This window comes from Seriola aureovittata, chromosome 9, assembly GCF_021018895.1.
Source record: "Seriola aureovittata isolate HTS-2021-v1 ecotype China chromosome 9, ASM2101889v1, whole genome shotgun sequence".
Taxonomy (NCBI): Eukaryota; Metazoa; Chordata; class Actinopteri; order Carangiformes; family Carangidae; genus Seriola; species Seriola aureovittata.
Window position 1 is genome coordinate 11,123,672 of NC_079372.1, and position 25,552 is coordinate 11,149,223.

General features: G+C 38.4%; 5 protein-coding genes across 13 annotated transcripts in view; 1 reads left to right on the top strand and 4 right to left on the bottom strand.

The window, feature by feature from the left end:
- Window positions 1–7,839, bottom strand: part of zmp:0000000926 (uncharacterized) — a 76,955-nt gene extending 69,116 nt beyond the window's left edge. For 2 of the 5 annotated variants that reach the window (XM_056384334.1, XM_056384331.1), the window contains exons 1-3: window positions 7,728–7,839; window positions 7,327–7,464; window positions 7,106–7,210 (exon numbers count right to left, since the gene is read on the bottom strand). The gene's annotated coding sequence lies outside the window, so the exon portion shown is untranslated. Of the gene's footprint in view, window positions 1–7,105; window positions 7,211–7,299; window positions 7,465–7,727 lie in introns of all 5 variants that reach the window. The other 3 variants (XM_056384335.1, XM_056384332.1, XM_056384333.1) reach the window with 2 other exon arrangements.
- Window positions 94–5,765, top strand: LOC130174495 (uncharacterized). Its single transcript, XM_056384337.1, has 10 exons — window positions 94–350; window positions 581–699; window positions 944–1,015; window positions 1,723–1,815; window positions 2,382–2,474; window positions 3,033–3,125; window positions 3,684–3,776; window positions 3,935–3,994; window positions 4,136–4,216; window positions 4,314–5,765. Exons 1-10 carry the CDS (start codon window positions 149–151, stop codon window positions 4,611–4,613), a joined length of 1,206 nt encoding a protein of 401 aa, XP_056240312.1. The 5' UTR covers window positions 94–148; the 3' UTR covers window positions 4,614–5,765.
- Window positions 7,840–9,516: 1,677 nt separating the features above from the next.
- Window positions 9,517–12,160, bottom strand: mtg2 (mitochondrial ribosome-associated GTPase 2). 2 transcript variants are annotated; one of them, XM_056385058.1, is made up of 6 exons: window positions 11,685–12,160; window positions 11,082–11,229; window positions 10,704–10,819; window positions 10,373–10,591; window positions 10,142–10,280; window positions 9,517–10,019 (listed from the first exon to the last, which is right to left on the bottom strand). In XM_056385058.1, the coding sequence occupies exons 1-6, from the start codon at window positions 11,904–11,906 to the stop codon at window positions 9,625–9,627; spliced, it is 1,239 nt and encodes a 412-aa protein (XP_056241033.1). In that variant the 5' UTR covers window positions 11,907–12,160; the 3' UTR covers window positions 9,517–9,624. The 2 variants fall into 2 exon arrangements, with proteins under 2 accessions (XP_056241033.1, XP_056241034.1); XM_056385059.1 differs by having other exon boundaries at window positions 11,082–11,152; window positions 11,685–11,893.
- Window positions 12,161–12,720: 560 nt separating this feature from the next.
- Window positions 12,721–21,204, bottom strand: LOC130175545 (calcium-responsive transactivator-like). Of its 3 annotated transcripts, XM_056386096.1 has the most exons (11): window positions 20,864–21,202; window positions 19,939–20,015; window positions 19,751–19,835; window positions 19,296–19,428; window positions 18,575–18,823; window positions 17,694–17,858; window positions 16,153–16,254; window positions 15,532–15,624; window positions 15,307–15,426; window positions 15,082–15,209; window positions 12,721–14,911 (listed from the first exon to the last, which is right to left on the bottom strand). In XM_056386096.1, exons 1-11 carry the CDS (start codon window positions 20,930–20,932, stop codon window positions 14,885–14,887), a joined length of 1,248 nt encoding a protein of 415 aa, XP_056242071.1. In that variant the 5' UTR covers window positions 20,933–21,202; the 3' UTR covers window positions 12,721–14,884. The 3 variants fall into 3 exon arrangements, with proteins under 3 accessions (XP_056242071.1, XP_056242073.1, XP_056242072.1); XM_056386098.1 differs by lacking the exon at window positions 18,575–18,823 and having other exon boundaries at window positions 20,864–21,204; XM_056386097.1 differs by lacking the exon at window positions 16,153–16,254 and having other exon boundaries at window positions 20,864–21,200.
- Window positions 21,205–21,780: 576 nt separating this feature from the next.
- On the bottom strand, window positions 21,781–24,880 carry lsm14b (LSM family member 14B). Of its 2 annotated transcripts, XM_056385529.1 has the most exons (8): window positions 24,748–24,880; window positions 24,487–24,650; window positions 24,252–24,381; window positions 23,934–24,113; window positions 23,668–23,760; window positions 23,356–23,517; window positions 22,696–22,831; window positions 21,781–22,555 (listed from the first exon to the last, which is right to left on the bottom strand). In XM_056385529.1, exons 1-8 carry the CDS (start codon window positions 24,866–24,868, stop codon window positions 22,396–22,398), a joined length of 1,146 nt encoding a protein of 381 aa, XP_056241504.1. In that variant the 5' UTR covers window positions 24,869–24,880; the 3' UTR covers window positions 21,781–22,395. The 2 variants fall into 2 exon arrangements, with proteins under 2 accessions (XP_056241504.1, XP_056241505.1); XM_056385530.1 differs by lacking the exon at window positions 23,356–23,517.
- Between the last annotated feature and the right edge of the window lie 672 nt (window positions 24,881–25,552).

Genomic DNA, 25,552 nt, shown 5'->3' on the forward strand with positions numbered 1-25,552 from the left:
CTGACAGGAGCCAAGATCCTCGTCACTGCTGTCAAATCAAACTGTATTTTTCTAATAGTCTAGTTTTTCAAGTTTGTCACAATGACTCTGAGTAATACAAAGATTTCTTTTTGGATATACAGGGCATTCAGTCAACCTGGTGAAAGAGATGACAGTTCATTCTGGACACCATGAGTTGGTGGTAGAAGTCTCTGACGCTCAAGGCGCGGCCGCTGTCCACAACCTGTCGGTTACTGTGTGTAACTGCTTAGACACTGAGAAGCCAAACTGTCACAACCGCAAATCTATTACCTCCTCAGCAGGACCAGGAGCATTTTTCATCATCATTTTCAGCATATTATTTCTTGCAGGTAGGTCACAGGTCAGAAATACTTTGATTATTGTTAATGAGATTGCCTTATTTTTATGTTGAAAGTTGAAAAAAATACTATACATATTTCATTTCAATTTTCATTCAAATATTCTAAATTACATGTATTACATACATTATTCAATATGAAATAGCAGTTTTAGATTTTTGTTTTGAGCCCCTCCTTTGGTCAATGATTTGATTTGTGTGTGTGTGTTCTTTATATACCAGCTATGCTACTTTTGGCTGGTCTGGTGACATGTAAGAAACAATTCAAACCAAGCCCAGATTACGGTTTGGGACAATATCTGAAGAACTGTAACACTGAGGAGCCAGGAACTGACTGCAAAGTAAATACTTTTATTTGTACTTGATTATTACTGTAGGCTCTCTTTCACTCACTCTAGCATACATGCTAACACACACACTGTGTGTGCTAGTGCCTATAAAATCATGTTTAAAAAGTAGTTGTTATAAACAAACAAAAAAATTAAACAAATATTAAAACAATAATAATAATAATAATAATAATAATAAAATATAACCATGATGTGTTGCTGTAAAAGCTTAAGACTATCTTCACATTTTCAACAGGTGGCTATTGGTGCATTAAACGAAGTAGACAGTCAGACTGTGGAACAAATCGAAACGAAGCAAGTGAATCATGTAAAGTATACATTTACTTCAACATGAATCATGACAAACGTGCTGTAATTCAATTTATTACTTTTGTGCAGTCATGACTTGCCTTGAAATCTTTGTGTTCAATTTTATTTTAATTGTCAACAAATACATCCATGAAAAAAAAATGATTTACCCTTTTTTAAAACTAGTGGTTGTATAGATTTATCCCGGAGACAAAGATTAATTGAACAAAGTTTTTAACGCAACAACTCTGAGCTTTGGGTATTATTATTATTATTATTGTTGTTGTTGTTGTTGTTGTTGTGTCACAAGTGGCAGCATAGTCTAGATTAAGGGATGAATCTTTTGTTATATTCTTTTTTTCTTTTTTTTTTTTATTGTCAACAAATACATCCATGAACAAACCAAATAAATAATTTAGTCTTTTATAAAAACAAAAATGTATATTTGTGACAGGTTTCAAGCATTTTGTTATATATTGAAACAAATTAGCTTGAGCTGAAGTCAAAGATTGGCTGAGAAAGTTGAACAGACAAACTAACACACTGATGGTTTTTAGACTTTTCATGAGATTTGTTGACAACTAGGAAAATGTAGAATAAATTGCCAGCCTTATCCTTTAACATTTTTTAATGTTGCATAGTGACAAATGGACATCAATTCAAATAATATATAAGGTGTAAATATAATAAGTGTTGTCAAGGCTCAACATGCTTTTTGTCCTCCAGGTCACGGCTGAATCACAGGGTGGCTGTATAGATTTATCCCAGAGACAGAACTTAATGGAACAAACTTTTTCACGCAACAACTCTGCACGTTGGGTATTATTATTATTATTATTATTATTATTGTTATTATTATTATTATCATTATTATCATTATCATTATCATTATTATTGTTGTTGTTGTTATTATTGTTATTGTTATTATTATTGTTGTTGTTGTTGTTGTTGTTGTTCTTGTGTCACAAGTGGCAGCATAGTCTAGATTAAGGGATGAATCTTGTTATATTCTTTTTTTTCTTTTTTTTTTTTTATTGTCAACAAATACATCCATGAACAAACCAAATAGATAATTTAGTCTTTTATAAAAACAAAAATGTATATTTGTGACAGGTTTCAAGCATTTTGTTATATATTGAAACAAATTAGCTTGAGCTGAAGTCAAAGATTGGCTGAGAAAGTTGAACAGACAAACTAACACACTGATGGTTTGTAGACTTTTCATGAGATTTGTTGACAACTAGGAAAATGTAGAATAAATTTCCAGCCTTATCCTTTAACATTTTTTTATGTTGCATAGTGACAAATGGACATCAATTCAAATAATATATAAGGTGTAAATATAATAAGTGTTGTCAAGGCTCAACATGCTTTTTGTCCCCCAGGTCACGGCTGAATCACAGGGTGGCTGTATAGATTTATCCCAGAGACAGAACTTAATGGAACAAACTTTTTCACGCAACAACTCTGCACGTTGGGTATTATTATTATTATTATTATTATTATTATTATTATCATTATCATTATTATCATTATCGTTATCATTATTATTGTTGTTGTTGTTATTATTGTTATTGTTATTATTATTGTTGTTGTTGTTGTTGTTGTTGTTGTGTCACAAGTGGCAGCATAGTCTAGATTAAGGGATGAATCTTGTTATATTCTTTTTTTTCTCTTTTTTTTTATTGTCAACAAATACATCCATGAACAAACCAAATAGATAATTTAGTCTTTTATAAAAACAAAAATGTATATTTGTGACAGGTTTCAAGCATTTTGTTATATATTGAAACAAATTAGCTTGAGCTGAAGTCAAAGATTGGCTGAGAAAGTTGAACAGACAAACTAACACACTGATGGTTTGTAGACTTTTCATGAGATTTGTTGACAACTAGGAAAATGTAGAATAAATTTCCAGCCTTATCCTTTAACATTTTTTTATGTTGCATAGTGACAAATGGACATCAATTCAAATAATATATAAGTTGTAAATATAATAAGTGTTGTCAAGGCTCAACATGCTTTTTGTCCCCCAGGTCACGGCTGAATCACAGGGTGGCTGTATAGATTTATCCCAGAGACAGAACTTAATGGAACAAACTTTTTCACGCAACAACTCTGCACGTTGGGTATTATTATTATTATTATTATTATTATTATTATTATCATTATCATTATTATCATTATCATTATCATTATTATTGTTGTTGTTGTTATTATTGTTATTGTTATTATTATTGTTGTTGTTGTTGTTGTTGTTGTTGTGTCACAAGTGGCAGCATAGTCTAGATTAAGGGATGAATCTTGTTATATTCTTTTTTTTCTCTTTTTTTTTATTGTCAACAAATACATCCATGAACAAACCAAATAGATAATTTAGTCTTTTATAAAAACAAAAATGAATATTTGTGACAGGTTTCAAGCATTTTGTTATATATTGAAACAAATTAGCTTGAGCTGAAGTCAAAGATTGGCTGAGAAAGTTGAACAGACAAACTAACACACTGATGGTTTGTAGACTTTTCATGAGATTTGTTGACAACTAGGAAAATGTAGAATAAATTTACAGCCTTATCCTTTAACATTTTTTTATGTTGCATAGTGACAAATGGACACCAATACAAATAATATATGAGGTGTAAATATAATAAGTGTTGTCAAGGCTCAACATGCTTTTTGTCCCCCAGGTCACAGCTGAATCACAGGGTGGCTGTATAGATTTATCCCAGAGACAGAACTTAATGGAACAAACTTTTTCACGCAACAACTCTGCACGTTGGGTACTGAAATTATGATTTTTATCATTATTATTATTATTATTATTATTATTGTTTTTGTTGTTGTTAATCCACAACATTCTGCAGTTATTTAAATTTATATCATATTACAAAAACTGTTGTAATGTGAAGTCTGACCATTGTAACGTTTGATTTTCCAGTCAAAGGGTGCATCATCAACCATGAGAATGAAACAGCTGCAGGGACAGTCAATGTATAAGGTACTGTTATCTACATTATGATCCCTCATTTTATTACTTTATTTTTTTAAATTCATACAATTTAACTGTCAATTTATGTTGGACTTCTGAAGTGATTTAAAATAGCTGAATTCATACAAATATCTGCTATTGATTTCCCAGACTTGGGGAGGACACAGTAAATACTCAGTTCAAGAGAATATTGAAATCAGAAAAGAGATTCTGCTCCAAATACTAAATAAGGTAATGACAACAATTCCATCAATCCTACAAATTCTGTTTCTCTTTTTATTTTTAAAAATGTTCTCCTTTTCTTTTCTTTCTGCTGTGTGTGCTGTAGAGGCTGTACTCTCTCCAGGCACCCGGAGTGGAGCTGTGTGATTATACTCCTCATGTGTATGCTGAGGAGGGAGAGACAAGGCACAACTTTGAGCTTGATGCAATCTCCATCTCCGATATTTCCTTTGACCCAGACATGGACCTGGATTTAAGGTTTAGTACCCTGGCCTCAATCTGCATGCCTAATGAAAGCACTGTCTACAGTATGAAAACCTCTTATGTAACAGAAAAACTTAAGACAGGAACTCTGATCCAAGTTGAAAGCCATGAAACTAAAATGAACACTCCACCATATTTGTGAGTTTTAGGTAATTTTGAATTTTCTAAATGTTACAGGGGCTTTGAGCATACTCTTATGCTACCTTCAGCTACATTTGGCTTCATGAATGACTGTCTGGGAAAATTTGAACATAGAACTTAGATAACACCAGGCACAGGTTATCGCAATTCTAAGATATGGATTTTTGATGCATGTTCAAAGTCAGGTGCTGAAATGATGTCGTTGTTATGTTTGTTTACCATTAAAAGATAGGAGACTATATTCTCTGAAAAGAAAGAAGCTTGCACATACAAAGCTGAATATGTCTGTTAATCAAAACTGCACTGATTCCATTTAACTTTGCGTTATCTCTTCATTGGTCATATAATTCATCTGATTTCTGTGATGAAATTTTGAGATGAAAAACAAACAACTTTTGCTGTTGTAACAGGACAAGGCAAGCAGAGTTCAGTCAGGATTGCTACAGAGACGGTTGTTAGCAACTGAGATGTTGCATTATAGAATGTTACTGGACCTGTTTTTAAGTCCAGCGCATGAACGATAAAATGTCGTTCCTACTGAAGGTCAAACAAATCTAAGATAAAAAATTCCAGGAACAAGAGGCAACAAATGTTTTACTTAAATGCTCACAAAAAAATGTACACAAAAAGTACACTCTCCTGTTGGAAGGCCTTTTTCTACACAGCAGCACTTGATACAAACGTTAGCATGATAAAATGCAAGCCACACAGCGCCATGGTTATGTAGTCAGGGGCATGAGAACACGGTATGGGGAGATAGGTTATCATAACACAGTATTAACAATGAAAGTCGGGTTGTGGGAACAGTTGAGGAAAATCAAAAATTGAATTTTAGTATATATTTTCTAAGTCAATATGGTGTATAGTGAAAAAAAGTTTCTTTCACTACAGGTTACATTTAGTATTCATACAATGATGATCTATAGTAATGAAAGGGAAATGGGTGTCTCAGTGTATTTGGAGTATCTTAAAAATGTATGTTAGGACAAGTTTTTGCTTTCACTTTTTTGGGATGTTTTTCGATGTGTTGTTTTAGCATTTGCTATGGTCACATAAAACAGTATAAGTTTGTTGTGATTTCACTGTTTTCAATATGATTGTCAAAAATATGCAGGTATGTCACTACGTAAATAAAATACTTTTGAAGGACGAATGGTGATTCCAGTCAGCCACTACCAGCATTTTCAAGCTGGTTTTGTGTTTGTTCTTTTACACTGTCAGGCATTTGTCTGTTTGTGTGTGTGTATATGCGTGAAATTGAATGTGGGTACATATCCACACATCAAAAGAAATTATTGAATCATATGAAGTAGTCTATATTATATAAAGGATGATGTGAACCTGTGTTATTTCCTTCTACATATAGGAAATATCTGAATGGAATATGAAATATATTATGTGCAGGTTCAGCAAAGATCAGAAGTCATCTTTGATACTTTACAAACAATTGTCTTTTTTAACTAAACTTTCACACACACACAGCTACTGTACACACGTAGACATATTCAAACACACTCACACATGCAAATACTTGTCTACCAATACTCCTGATGCGCACCATGCCTAACATTCTCAGCATGAAACAATCTGACACTATCAAGGTTATAAATGTTTCCTATGAAATACTGACTTCTTGTGGTAATACAAAAAATGACACTACTTGAATCTATGACCATTGCCTTAACTAGCCATGAAGAAATTACAGTAACATTATATAATACTTTTCAACACACCATTTAATGTAGTATCTATATTTATGCTCTCTAAATAGCAGTGTCACCTATATAATGAATTCATATCTGGTGTAATTTGCTGTATGGATAGTGACTACGTGGCTGACTTTACTTTACTAACTCATATTATTTTGTGATTTCTAAATGTGAACAAGGTTTTAATTCTGTCTCGTGGCTGAAATCAAGGCTGAATTTATTTGGGGGCGATACCTTATTAGGCAAATGATCTTAACCTTCAGGAAGCAGTGATCTAAATGAACTGTAACAGGAATTTTTTTTTTAAACCAGGGAGTATGAATTCATGTACTTAAACATATACAGTGTCTATAATAACAAACACATTGCAAGGTTTCTTTCATGGTGTGGGCTCAATACACAATAAATGTAAAGGGCAACTGAAAGATGGAACTGAAAGTGGAAAGAATAACATAATTGTGTGTGGTCACTGGAGAAATCACCAAAACAATGATTCATTAACCTCCTAGGACCTGGCGTCCACATATGTGGACCTCACATTTTGGGTTCTCTAGACCACAATACTAACTTTTTCTCAACAAGGGCCTGGTGACCACATATGAGGATATTATACTGCCACTCAGTAATAGAAATGTAAAACTAATGTCCTCATATGTGGACATCATTTTTCTCAGGTCCCAATCAGCCTAAATAGCAAAGAGAAATTAAAAATGCACGCCATGCAAGAGTTCGGGTCTTAGGAGGTTAAATAGTTGCACCAGCAAATAAGGTGTGTGTTGTTTACCTAGGGCTGTACCCAGTCTGGAGGAACCAGTGTGCAGAATGCATTGGAGTAGCTGTTCCATTTGGAGGCCTTTATGGGGACAGTCCTGAATTCTCACTACCACACCTGGCCATAGAAAAACAAAATAATAAGCATGTAAAATTAAACAACAGTTGTTGTGATCACACACAGCGATTAAAGATAAATGATAGTACCAAGAATGCAACAGAAGCTGTGCCAACCGTTGGGGGAGGGTATTCAAAGATGCCTGACTAGGGTGAGGTCATGATAGCGTGTGTGAGCCTGAGGCAAAAGACGCAGAAAGGCGGCATACGCCCAACGCTCCATTAAGGGCTGCTGTGCAAGGATCACCCTGGAAGCTGTGCAAAGGGTAAGAAAAATAACTCAGAATAGGAAGATGTCGTTCATGATCAGATGCTTCTTGATATGTTTTTATGCTTTTTTTATATTGATATTTGTGCCCTGTGTTTTTCTGTTGTGTATATTTGTTTGGGCATTGCAAACTAGCTTTGGCTATAAATGTTGCAGTGGGTAGCGCTATACAATACAATACAACACTAAAGAAAGAAAGAAAACCTAAGCACCCAGCTAACCCAACAGAGATGACAGTGCTCTCACTGACCTGCAGTCTGTTGTGCCCAAGTTTCCAGTGAAGAGCAGCCTGGGAGCCCATCCTTCCAAAAAGAAAGCAGCTGACCTCTCACCAACCAGCAAGCCAATTATCACATCACCCTGTGAACAAATAAAAAATCTCAGTTTGAAACATTTTAATCACATATCAAGGATATTAAATGTGCCTTAATCAAATATGTATATTAACAATGAATCTAATGACTACATGTAATGCAAAGGTAGTAGCTTAAGGTTACCCACAGAGCATTATGCACTCTGAAGCTATACAGATCTTTTAGCCCATTTTAGTCTTTTGTAAACATTTTGTATGGAGACAAACTGTTCAACAGTTGTTTTCAGCAAACAAGCTACAAGATGCCACAACAACTCTCTCCAATACCAGCTGCATCCTACTGGCTGTCATGTTAACGTTTTAAGTGTAAAGAAAGCATTTGTCATAATATCAGTGAAGCCAGCTTACAACAGTTATTCAATGGTCAACTAACACCAAATTTGTGCCACAGCAGCCTCCACAACAACACCAGCCCCAGGGGAGGAGGCTGACGTAGGCCATCAATGAAAAGAACAAGAGACCACAACAGTGGTAGGTTTCCACTGACGCTCTTACCTCTTAAGTATAACAGAACAGCAGTGCAGGCCATTTATTCTCCAATGTTCCCATTCATTAACCTTCTCTTCCAATTGTCTAAAGGGCAACAGGTTTTTATCTGTCTCTGCTCATCCATCCACTCTTATATATGAACTATCTCTTCTTCCAGTTGTTTAATACTAATTCTAACCTAAATGCAAAAATCACAAAGGTGTTATTATTCTTTTGCTGATTGTAGTGCTCCTGTACTCCTTTGCTCCTTTCCTGCCATTTTTAAGGACTGCTTCATAATGCAACATCAGCATCCAAGCATCTTTGCCTTAAGTGGTCCTTTTTGAATCAAGAGCTCCATAAACACAATATATGCATGTAGCATTTAAGCCATTAGACACACATCAATTAAGGGCTGCTGGCAAACCACTCCATGAATACATATGAGTCATTGTGCTTGTGTAGGCAGGGAATAAAGTTAAGAGCAACAGCAGGATGCAGTAAACATCCAAAACCTACTGCACACAGAAAACAACAGCAACGCAGGGTCAGAGGGCATTTGTGCAGCACACTAACTCCTGTTAGTTTTCAACCTCAAACAGAATATACTACCCATTTGAAATGACGATGCACAAACAAAACAGCATGCTCCTGCTCTGCTTATCTACAAACTTTGCATATGAATTGAAATGCGTGCTACTCCCCACTATTTCTCCAATAACATTGATTTTCTGATGTAGCTGAATTACGCACCGATTGATTGAGCACGCCCTCTGCTGGTTAATTTAGGACTTAAAAATATGGCTTTTCCCCAGTCATCCTGCTGTCTCCACAGTTTTGATGTCCAGAGTTTTTCTCAAAATCATCCATGATATCTTAATCTGCGCAAATATCTTTATATAGACTGAATTTTTATGATTTATTTGTCTTAATAGGCTGACCCTATATTTAAGAGTGTAAAAGTATACCATCTACATTTTACATGTAGTATGTACAGTACTAGTCAAAAGTTTACCATGAATGGGAAAGTGTGTCCAAACTTTTGACTGGTACTGTATGTCACCATTGTCAAAATCTGTAGGCCTACATGCTGTGAGGCATAAAGCTGTTATAAACTACATTAAAAGATTTCAACATATCCAAAAAAACATATTTCAGTGTATTGAGCAATATACTGAAAGTCAATGAAACACAAACGTTTAAAATTGTCTTGTTTATATATTCATATTTATTAAATACATTTTATATCTTCCAGTTTAAATATACAATGTAGGGATATCAACAAAGCAAGAGGAAATAGTTTTAACTATGACCTGGTGGGTTTACCTTTCCCACTACCTTGTCCTTGGCGGTAGCCGTCATACAGCTCTCTGAGGTGGAGGATGAGCTCCTCTGTGTTCTGTCCAGTGAGAGCTGACACAGGGATGATCCGCTCAATGACCAGGCTCCTGAGAGTCTCAAGCTTCTCCTGGGCCTCAGGCAGGTCCATTTTGTTGGCTATGATGGCCTGAGGCCGCTGGGACAGACCAGGCTCATACTGGTCCAGTTCATAACGCAAGTGTTGGAGCTGAGTCCAGGGCTCCGGAGTCGACAGGTCCAGAACAAAGAGGAGGAAACGACAGCGCTCTATGTGACGCAGGAAAGAGATGCCCAGGCCTCGATTTAGATGGGCTCCTCGAATAATGCCTGGGATGTCAGCAACTAAAAAGAGCAAGAGTAAAAGAGGAAAATACATGTTATACTGTATGTTGTAAAAAATAATCCAAAGCAAGTTCCTAAGAAATAAAAAATAATATATTAATGGTTTGCTTAAAACCAACTACCTGCAACTTGCTCATGATCCCTGTAATTGACAATTCCTACATGTGGGTTGAGTGTTGTAAAAGGGTAAGCAGCAACAGCAGGCCTGGCATTGGAGATGGCTCTCAATAATGATGATTTTCCAGCATTAGGGAACCCTACCTGATGGGATTTAGATTTTAAAAATCTGTTCATTATGTTAAAAAGCAGTAATGCAAAGGAGTTATTTTCAATTTTAAACAGCTTTTTTTCACCAGTCCAGCATGGGCCATGGTGCGTAGCTCCAGCTGAAGGACCCTCTCTTCGCCCAGCATTCCCGAGGTTGCTGTCATGGGGGCACGGTTCTCATTGGACAGAAAGAATCGATTCCCCTTTCCTCCAGCTCCTCCAAATGCAGCCAGATACTCTTGACCATGCTCAGAAAGGTCCACTATAGTTTTGCCCTGTTCCTTCACAGCGGTGCCTAATGGTACCTTTACAAATGGAAAATTAAAACAGGCGTGGTTAGGCAGTAGGTTAATGACACGAATATGACAAAAGTGTTCATAAATTACATGTTATTTATGATCAAATGCATAAACTTACACAAACATAAGTTGGGCTGCCGTTCCGGCCGTAACAGTTTTTGCTGCCCCCTGATTGCCCATCCTCTCCCTTGTAAATCGGAATTATTTGTGCCAATGATTTGACAAAACGATCAGCTGAAAGCGCACAAATAAAGAATATAGGAGGAAGCACGTTTTGACATGATGTAGAATGGAGAGTGTGTTAACTTGGCACCTTTTTTAAGAAATTCTTAGAGAGGAAAATTCCTTAATGTTTGTGATTCTTGACAAAACATGGACAGTAGACAGTAGGATGGCTAGTCCTTTAAATGTAATTAATACATGGTGTGTAAAGACAGGATGGCAAACACACCAATGTGAGTTCACATTCCATAGACCAGATGAAGGCCCAACTTACCCTTGATAATGATGCTTCCTCCATCACCTCCATTCCCTCCATCCGGTCCACCCCACTCTTTTCGGGGCTCACTGTGAAAGCAGCAGGCACCTTTACCACCTGAACCAGCCACCAGCTTCACACGGCGCTGGTCTACAAAGTGACGGGTCTATGGGCAACATCAAGGAATAATTAGACAGTTGGGTGACACACACTTCAAAGCCAAGAGGTGTAGTACCGATGGTGGATCAGCTGTAAATATATTTGATTTCCATTCATATAAGAATATCAAGGGTATAATTTGAGTATTTTATAAGGAGACAGATTGAGAAAATGATCCATCTATATGAAGACATTTTTCTTTATCATCGAGGCAGTGAGGTGGAAAAAATAATGAGGTAGTTCCACATTACATACATACTTGCATCAAAAGCAGAGAACTGACTCCAAACCTAACTTTGAACACTGAATATGGCCCCACAATTACAAATGATGTAACGTGGTTCTTTAGTATTTATATTAATCTACTCTTTCACATTCTCTGACTATATCCCTTTTATAAATCCGTTTAAAAAACACCAGGTTGAAGAAAACTAATAAGTTACAAGTAGCTCAGATACATACCAGCTTCTTCTCTGACAGCTCTCCCTTCTTCTTGTTTCCTCGGACTTTGGCGCACAGCGAGGAGGAGGTGCTGACATCTCTGACTCTCAGTCTCCACGCCGCTGATACTGGAGAACTACTGCGACTGAACAAGCTCAGTTCGTTTCCTCTTGGTATGTACCCTGAAAGTATGTCCGGAGAAAGCCACCGAGGGGTTTTAACTCTCGACAACGTGGCCAACATTATTCTAAGGTAACTAGTTGGTTGGCTAACAACTGTTTAACAATGTGACCTCGACCGTTTTTACACATCACGAGTAGAGAGCAAAACAGTATGCTGTCTGAAAAATACTGTTATTAATACTGTCAATTCCGGATGGACATACATTTCTTTTAATAGAATAATAAAAGAAAACCCAATAACACGTTATATTTGGTTAGCTCTCATGTACAAATGCCACAGCTACCCTTAGCAGCTACGGAATCCGTGAAAGGACAGTTTTTATACGCGATTGTTAACTACGGTATACTTTTGGTCCTCTAGCCCCCCCTGTCCTGCAGGGAGAGTTGGGCAGCATGAAATACAAAGAAAAGAAAATATAAAGAATGTTTCAATGATTTAATGTTTTCGAGTTAAGACCTGAAGACCTTTTTAAATGCAGTCTCACTAAACATTTTAATAACTGACTGAAAAGTGGGACATTTATGTATTGCCTTGTTTTCCCCTTTGACTTATAGGAACCAATTTGTATTTATCCAGAAATCATGCCACAACACTACCTGTCACTCGGTAGTCAGCCATCATCACTGTGGATGTGGTTGAAAGTCAAAGGGAAGGTGGATGACGTGTTCAGGGAAAGTGAACAGGCAAATGAACTGGACCTGCCAAAAAGTGCTTTTAAGCAAATATAAGTTCGCCAGCCATTACAACATTATAAAATAAGAATGCAGAATGTCATATTTAGTTTTTGTGGAAATCATATTTTGAGCAAAATTGGTAAGTGGGAAACCTTTGTAAGGATGTTTTCAATAATAGATACACAAAATGCAAACATACAAAAGGTGAATGTCAGTTTATTTTTTATATAACAAACAGTAACAAAAGACAGCAGAAAAGATCAGGCAATGCAGTCTTACAATAGATGAGTAGATAACATTCATATTTGGACTATACACAGCAAGCTTAACTTCCTCTTGCTCACTGTCTCTCTTTCGCTCTCCCTGGCATACCTGCAAACATACATACACAAACACACACGCGCACACGCACGCACACACACACACACACAAACAAACAAACAAACAAGGCGTACCACTCACATCAGTGATTACACACTACAGAGAACTGGAAAAGAATTGCCATACATGTTCAGGTCACAGTAAAATGAAACGCTGACACAGATTCATTGTAGTATAGAGAAGCCTGTCACTGATTGTCACTGTTGAGTGGTACATAGTTATTTAGCTGTTTGACAGCCAGATATCTCCCATTCCTGATTAACCCTGCAACATGACTGCAACTATTGTGTTAATTTACCCCTCTGAGGTAAGTTGAGTTACTACAGGATATACTGCAAAGCTGAACCCTCACAGTCACACTGATAATCCTTATTACTGATCAAACTGTAAGAAACAGTGATAAATGAAATGACCAGAGGTGTGTCTGACCTATTTTAGATAGATAGATAGATAGATAGATAGATAGATAGATAGATAGATAGATAGATAGATAGATAGATAGATAATGAACTAACAAATAAATATGTAAAAATAAGGCAAGTGTGCTTGTATACCAATTAAAAACAAACCTTCTATACCCTTTGTCTTATTTTTAACATTATTTCATTCATCTAATACAATACAGATAGTTGATAATAAAATCTGCACTGAAAAAAATGAAGTAGTACACTTTATGTTTGTGACGAAAGACTTCGAATAATCTGTTCATGTCACATAAATACATAAAATAATTTTCTTAAATATGATATGTCAGCTGAAACCCACAACATAACATTTGATAACATAAGACAAACCAGCCATAGTCTTTGCCATCATTATATGTCAAGAAACTACAAATAATGACATAAAATGTAAGTTCACCATAAGAACCAACCTCAACATGACTGACTGAGTGTATTGCACTTATTGAAGTAGAGGTGCAGGACACGATACTGTTCTGTTCCTGTGTTACTTTGGCTTTTTGAGGATCATTTGTAAAAAGAAAAAAAAAAAAAAAAAAAAAACAGCCTAAATTGCACTACAATATGAAATATCAAACAATACATATACTGTCACTGCAAAATAAAGTGCAGACAAAGTGGCAATGTCTTTTCATGTAGAAACCTCACTGAATGGCATCAGAGCAGTGTAACTCCTCTTGGCTCTGCACAATAACTATGCTGTATGTCTGTGCGGAGCAATGCCACTGAAAATATAGTGTCAAAAATACTACCACAATGTATGATTATCATGGACAATGATAAACACTTTTAAATCCTGATCAGTCAGCTATCTATTGTGTAGACATATGTAGAGAGTGAAAACACATAATGTTAGACCACACAGCAACACATCACAGTTTGACTAACACAGACAAACCTCCCTGATCAAGTCAGGTTTAAGGACCAACATTTTCACCTTCATAAAATGAATTTCTATTATTGTGAGATATAACAGTGTCTCTACTAGCAATTAAACCAAAAGCTGGACCTTGTCTATTAGATAAATATCAAGGAGCATTTCCCTCAAGGCCAATTTGCTTTTTATAGCTCCGGTCTCACAAACCACAGACATTCTCTGTGCACCAAAAAAAGAAGAATAAAAAAGAGGCTTGTAAAGTAAAGTAAACAATAAAAGCAGGGGATAGGACAAAGACAAGAGAAAGGCAAAGACAGAAAAAAGATAAGGATATAGGCAGGTTGCTGAGGCTTAGCTAACGACTTTACTGCTTCTTTTTCAGTACGTTATTTAATCCATATGGAAGGTTTACATCAACTGCCTTGATTCTACAAGCACCCTGACTGTTTGCAGGGTGACCAGTAGCACTTCATCTATCAGGAACAATTTTTTTTTAAAAAGCAACACATTTGACTTTTTTTTCTCAGCAAAAATGATGATTAATGATTTATGAAAGGATGATAAATCAAATGCAGCCAGATCTTCTAATCCACAGCTGAGCACAGCACATCTCATTTTCTTCCAACAGGAGAACGATGTGGTACTTTATTGCTGATAATTTCCATACTGACCCTGCAATGTGAAAAGATTTACACCGAGAGGTTGGACTGGATCCCATACAATGTGTACCATACCTTTTTGTAAAGTGTAATGTGTGCTAGTGTACACTTGGACCGTTTGAACCTTTTTACACAAATTATATACATATTTCCATGAATATTTTAAAGGCATTAGTCAGGTACCTGTTCATAGGCATAGGGCCTCTGCGTCTGTGCTCCAGGGCCTACCTGGGAGGAGCGGTAGGAGCCATACTGTTGGCTTTGACCCTGTTGATACTGAGAATACTGGGAGGATGCACCCTGGCCAGGTCCTGTGGTAGAGAGGTTTCACTTAATATATTTGTTCATTGTGTTATGCGTATGTCTGTGTGAATGCATACAGTACTGTAGGTTAGGGATTATTCTAACCATATCCCTGTGGCTGCCCTGTGTAGCCTTGTTGAGAGGAGTACTGCTGCTGGCTGAAGGGCTGCTGCTGGCCAGAGCTCTGCTGATACTGGGCCTGCTGTTGACTGTACTGAGAGTTACCTGGAGGCATACATGCACAGATGGATCTGTCATCTGTTATGTCTGTGAATTAGGAAACAATACCTAAAACACATGGTTTGATACTGCAAAGTGAATAACTGTTACCTCCTTCATAGTAATGCTGTGAAGATTCGTCAAAGGACCTGTCGTAGCCTTGCTCACCATATGAGGACTGTTGATAAGAGTACTCCCCATGACCTGTAGAGAACACGATTCAACACATGCAAAAACTCCTCTCCCAAAGGCGAAACAGACTTAGATACAGCAGAGAAATTATTATTCACAGTTTGAAGCTGAAACATTCATAATACATGTGGAACAGCAAAATTACAAGCACAAACACATTCAAGGCTTCTCACTTCAACATTATGCACAAAGCACAAAGAAACACCCTGGAAGAGGTTTGCGCTCTCTCATCAACACACTGCTATAGCACTCTCTGAAATCTGAAATTTCGGCACACCAAAGGGGACAGTATGGACACAGACACAGTGGGAGGAAGTAGAATTGAGACCAATGTTAGTCTTTTGCAATTTCTTTCAATACTTTTCATCTCCCACACTTAGGTAAAAAGACAGTGACTGGGCAGAAGAGCTGAAGCTTCAGCACTCCAGTAAATATGGCTCAGGCCTGTGGGATAGTGCTAAAAGGAAATGGCATGACCTGTAATGGGGATTTGTGTGTTTGAGAGCTGTGTGTATAAAGTTTATGGACGTGCATGATTACCATCAGGGTAATACTGCTGGTTTATGGGCTCGCTGGAGCTCTGAGTGTGTCCATACTGCTCTCCGTAGAACTCGTCTTGTCCCATGTACTGCTGTGCAGATCCTGCAAGACAGGCGACACCACGATTGGTTAAACAGTTGGAGACTAATGGGGCTGCGCCAGAACACTTGGGCGATTTAGGCAGTCTGAAGGGGTGTGTGAGCATACGTGTATATTAAGAATAATAAAAGACAGAGAGTAAAGACTATAACAGACAGTGTTATAGACAACCTTCATGGAAGTCATCTTTAAGCTGTGAGGCAAAAAGAAAGAAAAATAAAACATTTGATAAAGTGAATTAATATTAGATGTTTTTAATTATAATTGGATAATGTAGCATTTTAGTGGTGATGATTTTCCAAGGGGGAGAAATAATATGAAGAAAGCTATTTCAGGCCAACTCAAATTTTAGAAACACTATTTAAAGTGGAGCAATTCCAACAAATACACGAGATGTAATTTTGAAGAGAAAATGAGGATTACAGAAAGCCAGTTATCACGGAGAATCTGATCTCTGCTTGATGGTGGTGTGCAGAAACTCCAGATTCCACTCCTTCCCTTTCCCTTTCAGTTTTATCGAACATTATCTACAGGACCAACAGAACAAAAACTCTCTGGAAGATGCATCGAAGAACCGTGAACAGTCTAATCTTCTTTTCAAACCACAATGGACCCAAAAGTTTCCAAATACAGAAATGAGCTCTAGCATGGAGAACATTTTCATCTTCACTTCTGCGAACAATTTCAAAACAATCTCGTCGCAACATATCACATATTTCCCAGTATGAACAAGGACCTCCAGATGATAGAGTAGCCCTAGCAACAGCCCCACAGCCAATCAAGGAGTCGCTGGGCGAGTCACCCGGCTTAACTATGGACACAACAATTCCATAACGCTGTTCTATATGGAAATACTTCACCCAGTCATGCAAGGATAATAGTGTACCAGGTTGAATGAGGACTTACAACCATGGCCTGTTGCCCTGGAAACAGTATCCCATCCTTTTTATATATCAGAGTTACTGGGTGCCTAGTCTTCAAAAGACATAACAGACAGGGTGGAACTATTATTAGGCACATGCTGACACAGCACAAGTTAAGTGATTTACAGAGACAGGAACCTAATGTGACTGGAGTGATACATCTCCAGTCTGCCTCTTAAAGCTGCAGGAAGGCAACTGGGATTCATTTGCATATTTTAAATATCACTCTCACTTTATGATCATTAGTTAATACTATGGTGCCATGAAACTACTTATCAGGGGCTTCCACAGCAAACTTTGCAGCTCTAACAATCTGGAAACTTAAGAGACTGGCATGAAGAACCACACTTGGAACACTTGGAAACTGGCAGACAGTCCAAGCAGTCCCACACACACACACACACACACGCACATACTAACACACATCCATCTATGCACTTTAGCACTCAAACACACCACAAACAAACTCACTGAGCTCACTGCTAAACCAAAGTAGCATGGAGAAGTCTTACCACCTACCTTGCTGTGAAGAGCGGTAGGACCCAATGGGCCTCTGAGACATCATACTGTTTCCTTGACTGCCCTGACCCATCATGCCCATGGTCTGCTGTCCCTGATAGTGTTGGCCCCCAGCCTGGGCTGAGGAGTAGTGCGGAGTGGCAGATTGTTGGTGCATCATGGAGACTGGGGAGGATTATGGGGGGAGAGATCTCAAACATTAATATACACAGATAAACTCTAGGCACGTATCAGTACCAGCATTCAGCAGCATAAGAAATGTACATAATCAAACTGACAAATAAACAAATGTAAAGGGAGGTCCGTAGCGATAAGGGCACACGAAAAAGCCAAAACGGGTCCACAGCAGTCAGGGGTCTCATAAAGAAAAATCTATTTGACAAGACTCTTTCAAGATGCCGCTCTGAAGTATAAATGCAAACAAAGCCAGTGAAGTCATTGCATAAACAGAGGTACAGTAAATACGAACAGACATCCAGGGAGAGAAGGGCTGCATCTCAGGGTCAGGGGTCAGAGATTAGGAGAGGTAAAGCCTGCAGCAGAAGGAAGAAGGGAGGAGGCAGGACCCCTCTCTGATGAACTGAATGTGTCTGGTTATTCGCACAGTTACACTGGACAAGGAGGGAATTTACATATCGATGAATGCAGATATGCATGTAAGTAAATTCTTTTAAGCAAGATCAAGGCGGAGATTGTCAGGAACACATTCAGAGATATTTCAGAAATCGTCCAGCTGTTTTACAATGTGGTTTCTACCTTACCCCGAACACTTGAAAGGCATTATACCCAAGTAACATTGTAAAGTGTTAATTCCATAACCCTGAAAGTATTCCTTTCCATAAAAATTCAGATTTCTGTTTCATCGGGCTCTTCTGGCTCACCTTGGTTGGACTGCATGTTGAGGTTGCTGCGGGAGGAGGAGGAGGAAGAGGAGGATGTGGAGGAAGAGGAAGAACCATAACCAGGACCAGGGCCCTGGATCATGCTGCCCTGGGAGGAAGGTGCAGCATGGCTGTAGCCGGAGGCTGAGGCCGAGCTACCGTAGCTGCTGGCTGGCAGGCTGAGGGATGTGGAGGGAATAGCCGACTGCACCTGAACAGACTGCTGCTGCATGGGGGCATGGCTGGGGCCTGACGACACACACGCACAGTCAGAGCAGCCAGCACACGTTCCCATGTGCTACCATGTCATGTTAATCATGGACCCACATTCAGTTCATCTCTACAGGAAGCTTGCGTGGTTATACAAGGATAGAGTCATGAGTGATAATGATGTGTGTATAAATGGATCAGGAAAATAAATTTAAAAAACAAAAGTTGCTATAGCTGCAAACAAATGTGGACTATGAGACTATTAGCTGAGCATAAGAGCACAGACACTTGCAGGCAATAAGACAGAAAAGAGAGGCACTGTGACAGACAGGACATGGTATCATATCTGCAGACAAACATGCAGCAAAGTCACAATCAGACAAGCACTCAAGACAGAGGACAGACAACAAAATGGAGCTGTATGAAGTCTGGGTTTGTGCAGTAAATAATGTTCACATGGACCAGAGTTCTCTGGTGATCTATAAAATGCACATTTTTGATGAACTCTCACCATTGTTCATTTGGCTCTGCATCATCGATGTGGGGGGCAATCCAGGTGCCATGGTGTCACTGAGGTTGCTTGGAGCATGTCCTCCACTCTGACCCATCCCTCCAGAGCCCATTGACATATTGGGAGTGGGAGGCTAAAAGGTGAGAGGCAGAAGATTTCTTTTCAGACTATACATGATCTATATTTGCTGCTGATCCCTGTACTTCATATTGACATAATCTCATATGGTGCACTGATTGAAATAAAAGACAACATTTTGATATAGTTTGATCAGTGGAAAATTACATGGAGAACGGAAAGCAAATGTTTACTTTTGTGCCATACAAAGGTATCTTCCTTTGGTACTCAAAAACACCCCCGACAGAAAGGGTTGAAGATGATGGAATTGGTTGGATGGCAGGAGCAGAATGATGGGAAATCTACTACATTTTCCTGAAACCTTATGAGGGACTCACCGCAGGAAGTAGTGACTGCATGTTCTGATTTGAATCTGCTATTGTGGCCAAGTAAACAAGATTTCTGTGCAGGATCTGCTGATACCTGTCAAAAAAAAGGGGAAATTAAACACAGCTTTACTTTATCACATTTGCTTTGATATAACATGTACAAGGCATTGGTCATGAAGAAAAAAAAAAAGACTTACTGTGTGCATTCGGCTGTCTTCCCTTTGCTTTGGTAATCCATTATACATTGTATTAAATGATGATTTTCATCCAACATCTTTGGGAGACAACAGAACAATCTCATTTCACAGGATCTCAAATCACAGTGCATGGTAAATTATGCACAATAATATGTCCCATTAAGACATTATGTTGTCCTGGATTCTCAGAACTTCAAGCTTGGAACATTTTTTTTCTGGGTCAGTTTTATCTTGTTTTTTTTCTTCTTCTTTCTTTTATTCTGGAGCCAAATGAAGCAGCACAGCTTCTCAGTTTATTTAGGACATCGCTGGAAAGTCCCTGTTTTAAAGATGAGTAGTGCGTTTAACATTCGTATAAACGGTTCAGTCAAGGATAAAAGCAGCAGCAGATAACTGTCCTGCTGCTCAGTTTCCCTCCATCCTACACCACCCTGTCGTTTTCAGTGTCTATATAGCCTATATGTATTGTTTTTCTTTTTTGCAACAAAGCGGCTGTCCACAACAACCATTCAAACCTTATGGGACACTGTCTGCCAAGGAACCGGCACCTCTAATAAAACCCAGAGAAGGTGTTGTGCTTTAAAATTCGTGGAAACAAGTCAGAAAATCTAAGGCTGATCTGTTTCACATACAAAAAAAAAAAAGCAACATTCATTATTAGTCGGGAAAAGAAGCGAGAAGAAGAGCATCACAAGGACACAGGGACTCTGCCAGTGTTGCGCGTGTAACAGCGGTCGCCTACATCACCGCCATGGCTTTGTTTGGTTCGCACCTTCAACTGACTGTACCGTTACAATACCAGTTGCCATTTCTTCTGATATTCACCACAGGCTACTTTCCCTGCACTAGCGGCGGACCGCACACTCCCATCCAGACTAGAATATTTAATAACAAACGCAGCGACGCATCAAGATTTTTTTTTTACCTTTTGAATCGTTTGCTGTGTCACCTCCCCTTTACTCCTGGGGCGCGCCGATGAAAATGCCACAGACATTTTGTCATATGTGAAATAAAAAGCGCTTCTTTTATTCTAATATTTATTATCTTGAGCGCTGCCCTCTATTTGGTTCCATAGTTTCTCCATTACTAGGAAATAGGGGTATTGACAAAGCCAGCGCGCTGTCGCCAAGGAAGCTAAATTAGAAAACAATGGATATCTCTGAGCGCAATTAAACATGCGATTTTCCTGAATGTATTATTTATAGTTTGCATGCAAATGACGACACATATAATAAACTTTTACATGATAGGGGAAAATCCCTCTCCCTCATCTTTTGGTACAGCCCAGGCAGTGAGTAGCCTACCACTTTCCCTCACTGTAGACGAGGTATCCTTTGATTCATGAAAGCCAATCAGTCCACGTTGTACACGCTGCTGAGTGTCTCAAAAAACCTCAGGAGCAATTGAGAAGTGTGATTGCAAAAGTTGTTTTAGGCAAACTGAGAAAAACTCCACATTATGACACAGTCTCCTGCTCACATATGTGACAACACCACCATGCACCTGACACGCATATAGACCAGCTCCATGGTTAGGCTATTGTTAAAAATCAGGGATGGCTGCAGTCTTCATAAATCAAGCGACCCATCGAAGACTTTTGTTGCCTTAGAATTTGACACCTCCCCCCATAAATATGCTGAAGAATAAAAACACTAGTTCCATATTAAAAATACAAGGAAGCAGTCTCCCTGTTAACACACCGACACTAGGATGTGTGATCACATATAGAGTTGGATGGTTCCACCAAAGGTTTCCATGTATTTTGATCACTCTAACACATGTCAAAGACTATATAGGAACACAATACAATGTGTGGTAGCGACAGAGAACATGAGTCAAGTGCATGAGCAATTTCCAGTTTATTTCCATTATTCTCACTTGTTGCTTCAATATGATAGAATAAAGCAATGCACAAGATTTAACATTTAAATACATTTTATTTCATTAGTTCACAACATTTGTTGATTAAATATAAATACAAATTATGAGTACTCCCAAGCTGCAGAGCCAAGTACTGAACATGAAACAAACATTAGGAGTGAAATTCCTCAAGTAGAAGACACCAAACTTCAATATTCACTGCCATCTAATAGAAAAAATAATAATAATAATACTCTTCAGGCAAATATCCCAAGGAAAAAGAAAATTATCACACAAATGGACCATTTAGTGTGCCATGCATCCATAATCAAAAAAATGAAGCTAAATGAGAAAAAAAAAAAAAAGAAAAAAAGAAAATCCTGGCTATATGGGTGCAGGGCTACTGCCTAGGGGAGAAAAACAAAAAAGATCCTTCCTACAGCACCAACAGAGCTGCTTTTGCTCATCACCATGACAAAAGACACAGAGACAGGTAAATGGGTAACACAACCCCATTTGTTATATACATAAGGGAAATAATCAGTGGAGTTAGGGGGGACAGGGGTTGCTTTAGTGCCCTGTATCAAATGCTGACCTTTACAGCTGTCCACTCCTGGTTCTGAAAGAAGGTAGACTCTGAGCAGTGCCCCGTCCTCTTCGTCCAGTATATCCACCTCTGAAGCCCTGGCCCCGCAGAAACCGTCCAGGGACCCCAAAAGTCTCCAGATTGCGCTTCCGCTCCTCTGCCCATGTTAGTCTGAAACAGTTGGTTGAAAGCAAAAGAGGCAGAAGCTTGTAGCTCTACATACTGGAGACATTAATGTTTGACTATTGGGGATAAAAAAAAAAAATTAAAAAAATTATTTTTTATTTTTTTTAAAAATGCCACTAGTTTACCTGAATTTATTATCAGACGAGATGTTGTCAAAGAAGGACTTTGCTTTGTCATAGTAGTATTTTGGTCCAAAATGAACATCCTGAGCAGCCGAGTGCAATTCCCCTTTTTCTTTCTTTTCTACCTCATGATTTCCATCTACAGACAGAAACATGCACTTTATGTAACCTGGAGGGATATGCTGTGGAAAACCTCACAAGGGTAACATCAAAATGAAAAAATATTTGCACACATGGAAACAGAAGATAATCATCATTAAAGTAAATCACTGCCACTATGTTGAGCACCAGAATCTGCCTTGCTGCTGATGCTAAGCTACTACCTACAATTTAAAGGGATTTAGAGCTGACCTGCAAGACAGAGGATTCATAACTGTACATCATAGTATGACACAGTAAGGGTTAAGCTGATCCCTCAACAAGAATTGAGTATAAACAAAATAAATAAATAAATTTTATTTATTTATTTATTTATTTATTTATTTATTTATTTATTTATTTATTTATTTATTTATTATTTATTTATTTATTATTTATTTATTTATATATATATATATATATATATATATATATATATATATATATATATATATATATATAAAAATAAAGCAAAAGATGAAAATGCAGTGATGCATTTGTGATCACTTGAGCAGATGAACCAACCTTTCATATTCATCCTGTCCTGCCCTTCCCTCTCCAGTTCCTCCTTAATAAACTGTGCATTTGAGGAATCAAAATCAAAGTCTGTGTCAAACTTAAGGGTGGCAGACGGAGCATTAGCCACCATCAACTGGCCTCTACTACGGTTCCTGCGCCTCCGAGCTCCTGGGAATAATTAAAACATAACGAAACCAAAAAAAAAAAAAAAAAAAAAAAAAAAAAAAAAAAAAAATGCACTGATTGTTAATAGCAGTTTCTCCTGTTATTTGTGTCAAAAAATAAATAATCACAACAAACCTGTATGGTAGCAATTACCTTGTCTTCTTCGGGGTGGTGGTGGCGGCCTGTTTTCATCAGTCTGCTGTCGAGCTTCCTGCTGAGCTTTGGGCACAACTGGGCCTGACTTCACTTAAATAAAAAAACATTCACGCTCACTTTTAAGCTTGCTTGCGATTGCACAGATAGATATGCAGAGTTTCCATAAGCTGGCACACAATTGTAAAATGTTTTAGGACTGTTCAAAATGAATTAGAGGACAGTAGTTTATATTGCCTTTCATCCCTGGAACTCTACATACTTACTGATGGTTCCAGAGCCCCTTCTGGTCTGGGAACTGTCTCCTCTTGTCCTCTGGAGCCGCCTCCTGTCCCACCTCTGCTCCTGCTCTTGGGATGGAGTCAAGCCTCTCCACTGCCTAGACCTTTCCATTTGGAGGGTTTGAACAGCCTTTTCCACCATGGGACCCCTTCTAACATGTAACCCTGGAAGCACAGATCCTGCATGATGAACACAACTAAATACTGTATCATGTAAACAACTTACTTAAAAGCATACAGCTAGACTAAGGGTCTGAGTCTGTGGTCAGTTTACTATGAATTAATTTATGCTCATTTACTTACCAAGGCCAAGAGCTGCAGCATACTGTTGATTAAGTAGAGAGCTGGCAGAAAGCTGGTTATAGGCAGGCATCCTTAGGGGGCTGAATGGGCCAAGAGCCGAGTAGACACCTGAAGCACCTGCACTGGAGGACTGAACAAAATACATTAAAACAATTGAACTCACATTATCTGGATTTTTTTTTTCCACTTTCTGATTCTCTTACTGTGGGTTGTGAGCCATGCAGTTCTAATATACCTGTACTATTGCAGGATCCGGGGGCAGGCCATGGTGAGATCTTGGAGGTTCACACAGTGTGATATCTTTAATATCACTTCCCCGGAAAGTGATGTACTCATAGATATCATCTTTGGGTGGTGTTGGTCTGTCAGTGGGTCGCCCCTCCGTTCCAAAACACTTCACTAGTAAAAAGACAATGTTTGAGAAAACAAACAAAGTGACATCCATGTTTCAATAGCACTGCTATCATTCCCATGTGCATGGGCCTAGATCACTCACCTTTTGCCAGCACTACTGTAGAGTTTACTTTATCAATTGTGTACAAAATCCCCTCATAACGATTTTGGGCTTTTGAAATTAACCCTATTTTACATCCAATGTACGGCTTTGCTGAACTCATGGTTACACAATATCCAGGCCAGCTCCTTACAAATGTCCACAAGAACGCACATCACATGCCACAACCCAAACCATGGAGCAACCACAAACAATTTATACGCGTCCACAGGTGACCTGAAACTACGCCCACTGATTGGCTGAAACGCACCTGGCAATGAAACATGCACTTATCCACTGTCAGTCCCCTTTAGCCGCTCAACTTTTCATGTGTGATTCATTTTGTCTGATATGTGGCGTCATTTACAGTTGTGATTATTTGGAACATTTATTTGGAGGGTGTGTGGTGTGATATTGTGTTACTTGTTCTGGCAACATTTCTCATATTTCTCAACGTATAAGCCACATATGTGTACTCCTGTGGCGTCAAGAAACCTGAGCATACTCTCTCTAGTAATTGCTCATCGGCGCTCTCAAGAGTTAGACATCCAGATAGCCAAACAACACTGCTGTGTGTCTGAGAGCGCTACGGCAGCTTCTGTGGGTCTCCTGGAAAAAAATAGCAACAACGCAGCCATTTTGAGTCGTCTACGATAAAGTCAAATGGATACAAAATGCTTCGATACTGTGCGTGAATCCACAAAGAAATGTTAAACTACACAGAAACTTTCCCAGACAGTTTCTTCAATGTGATAAAGTCCCACCAGGAACACCTCTGTGAAATGTAGGCTTTGTTTTCCCGTGGAGC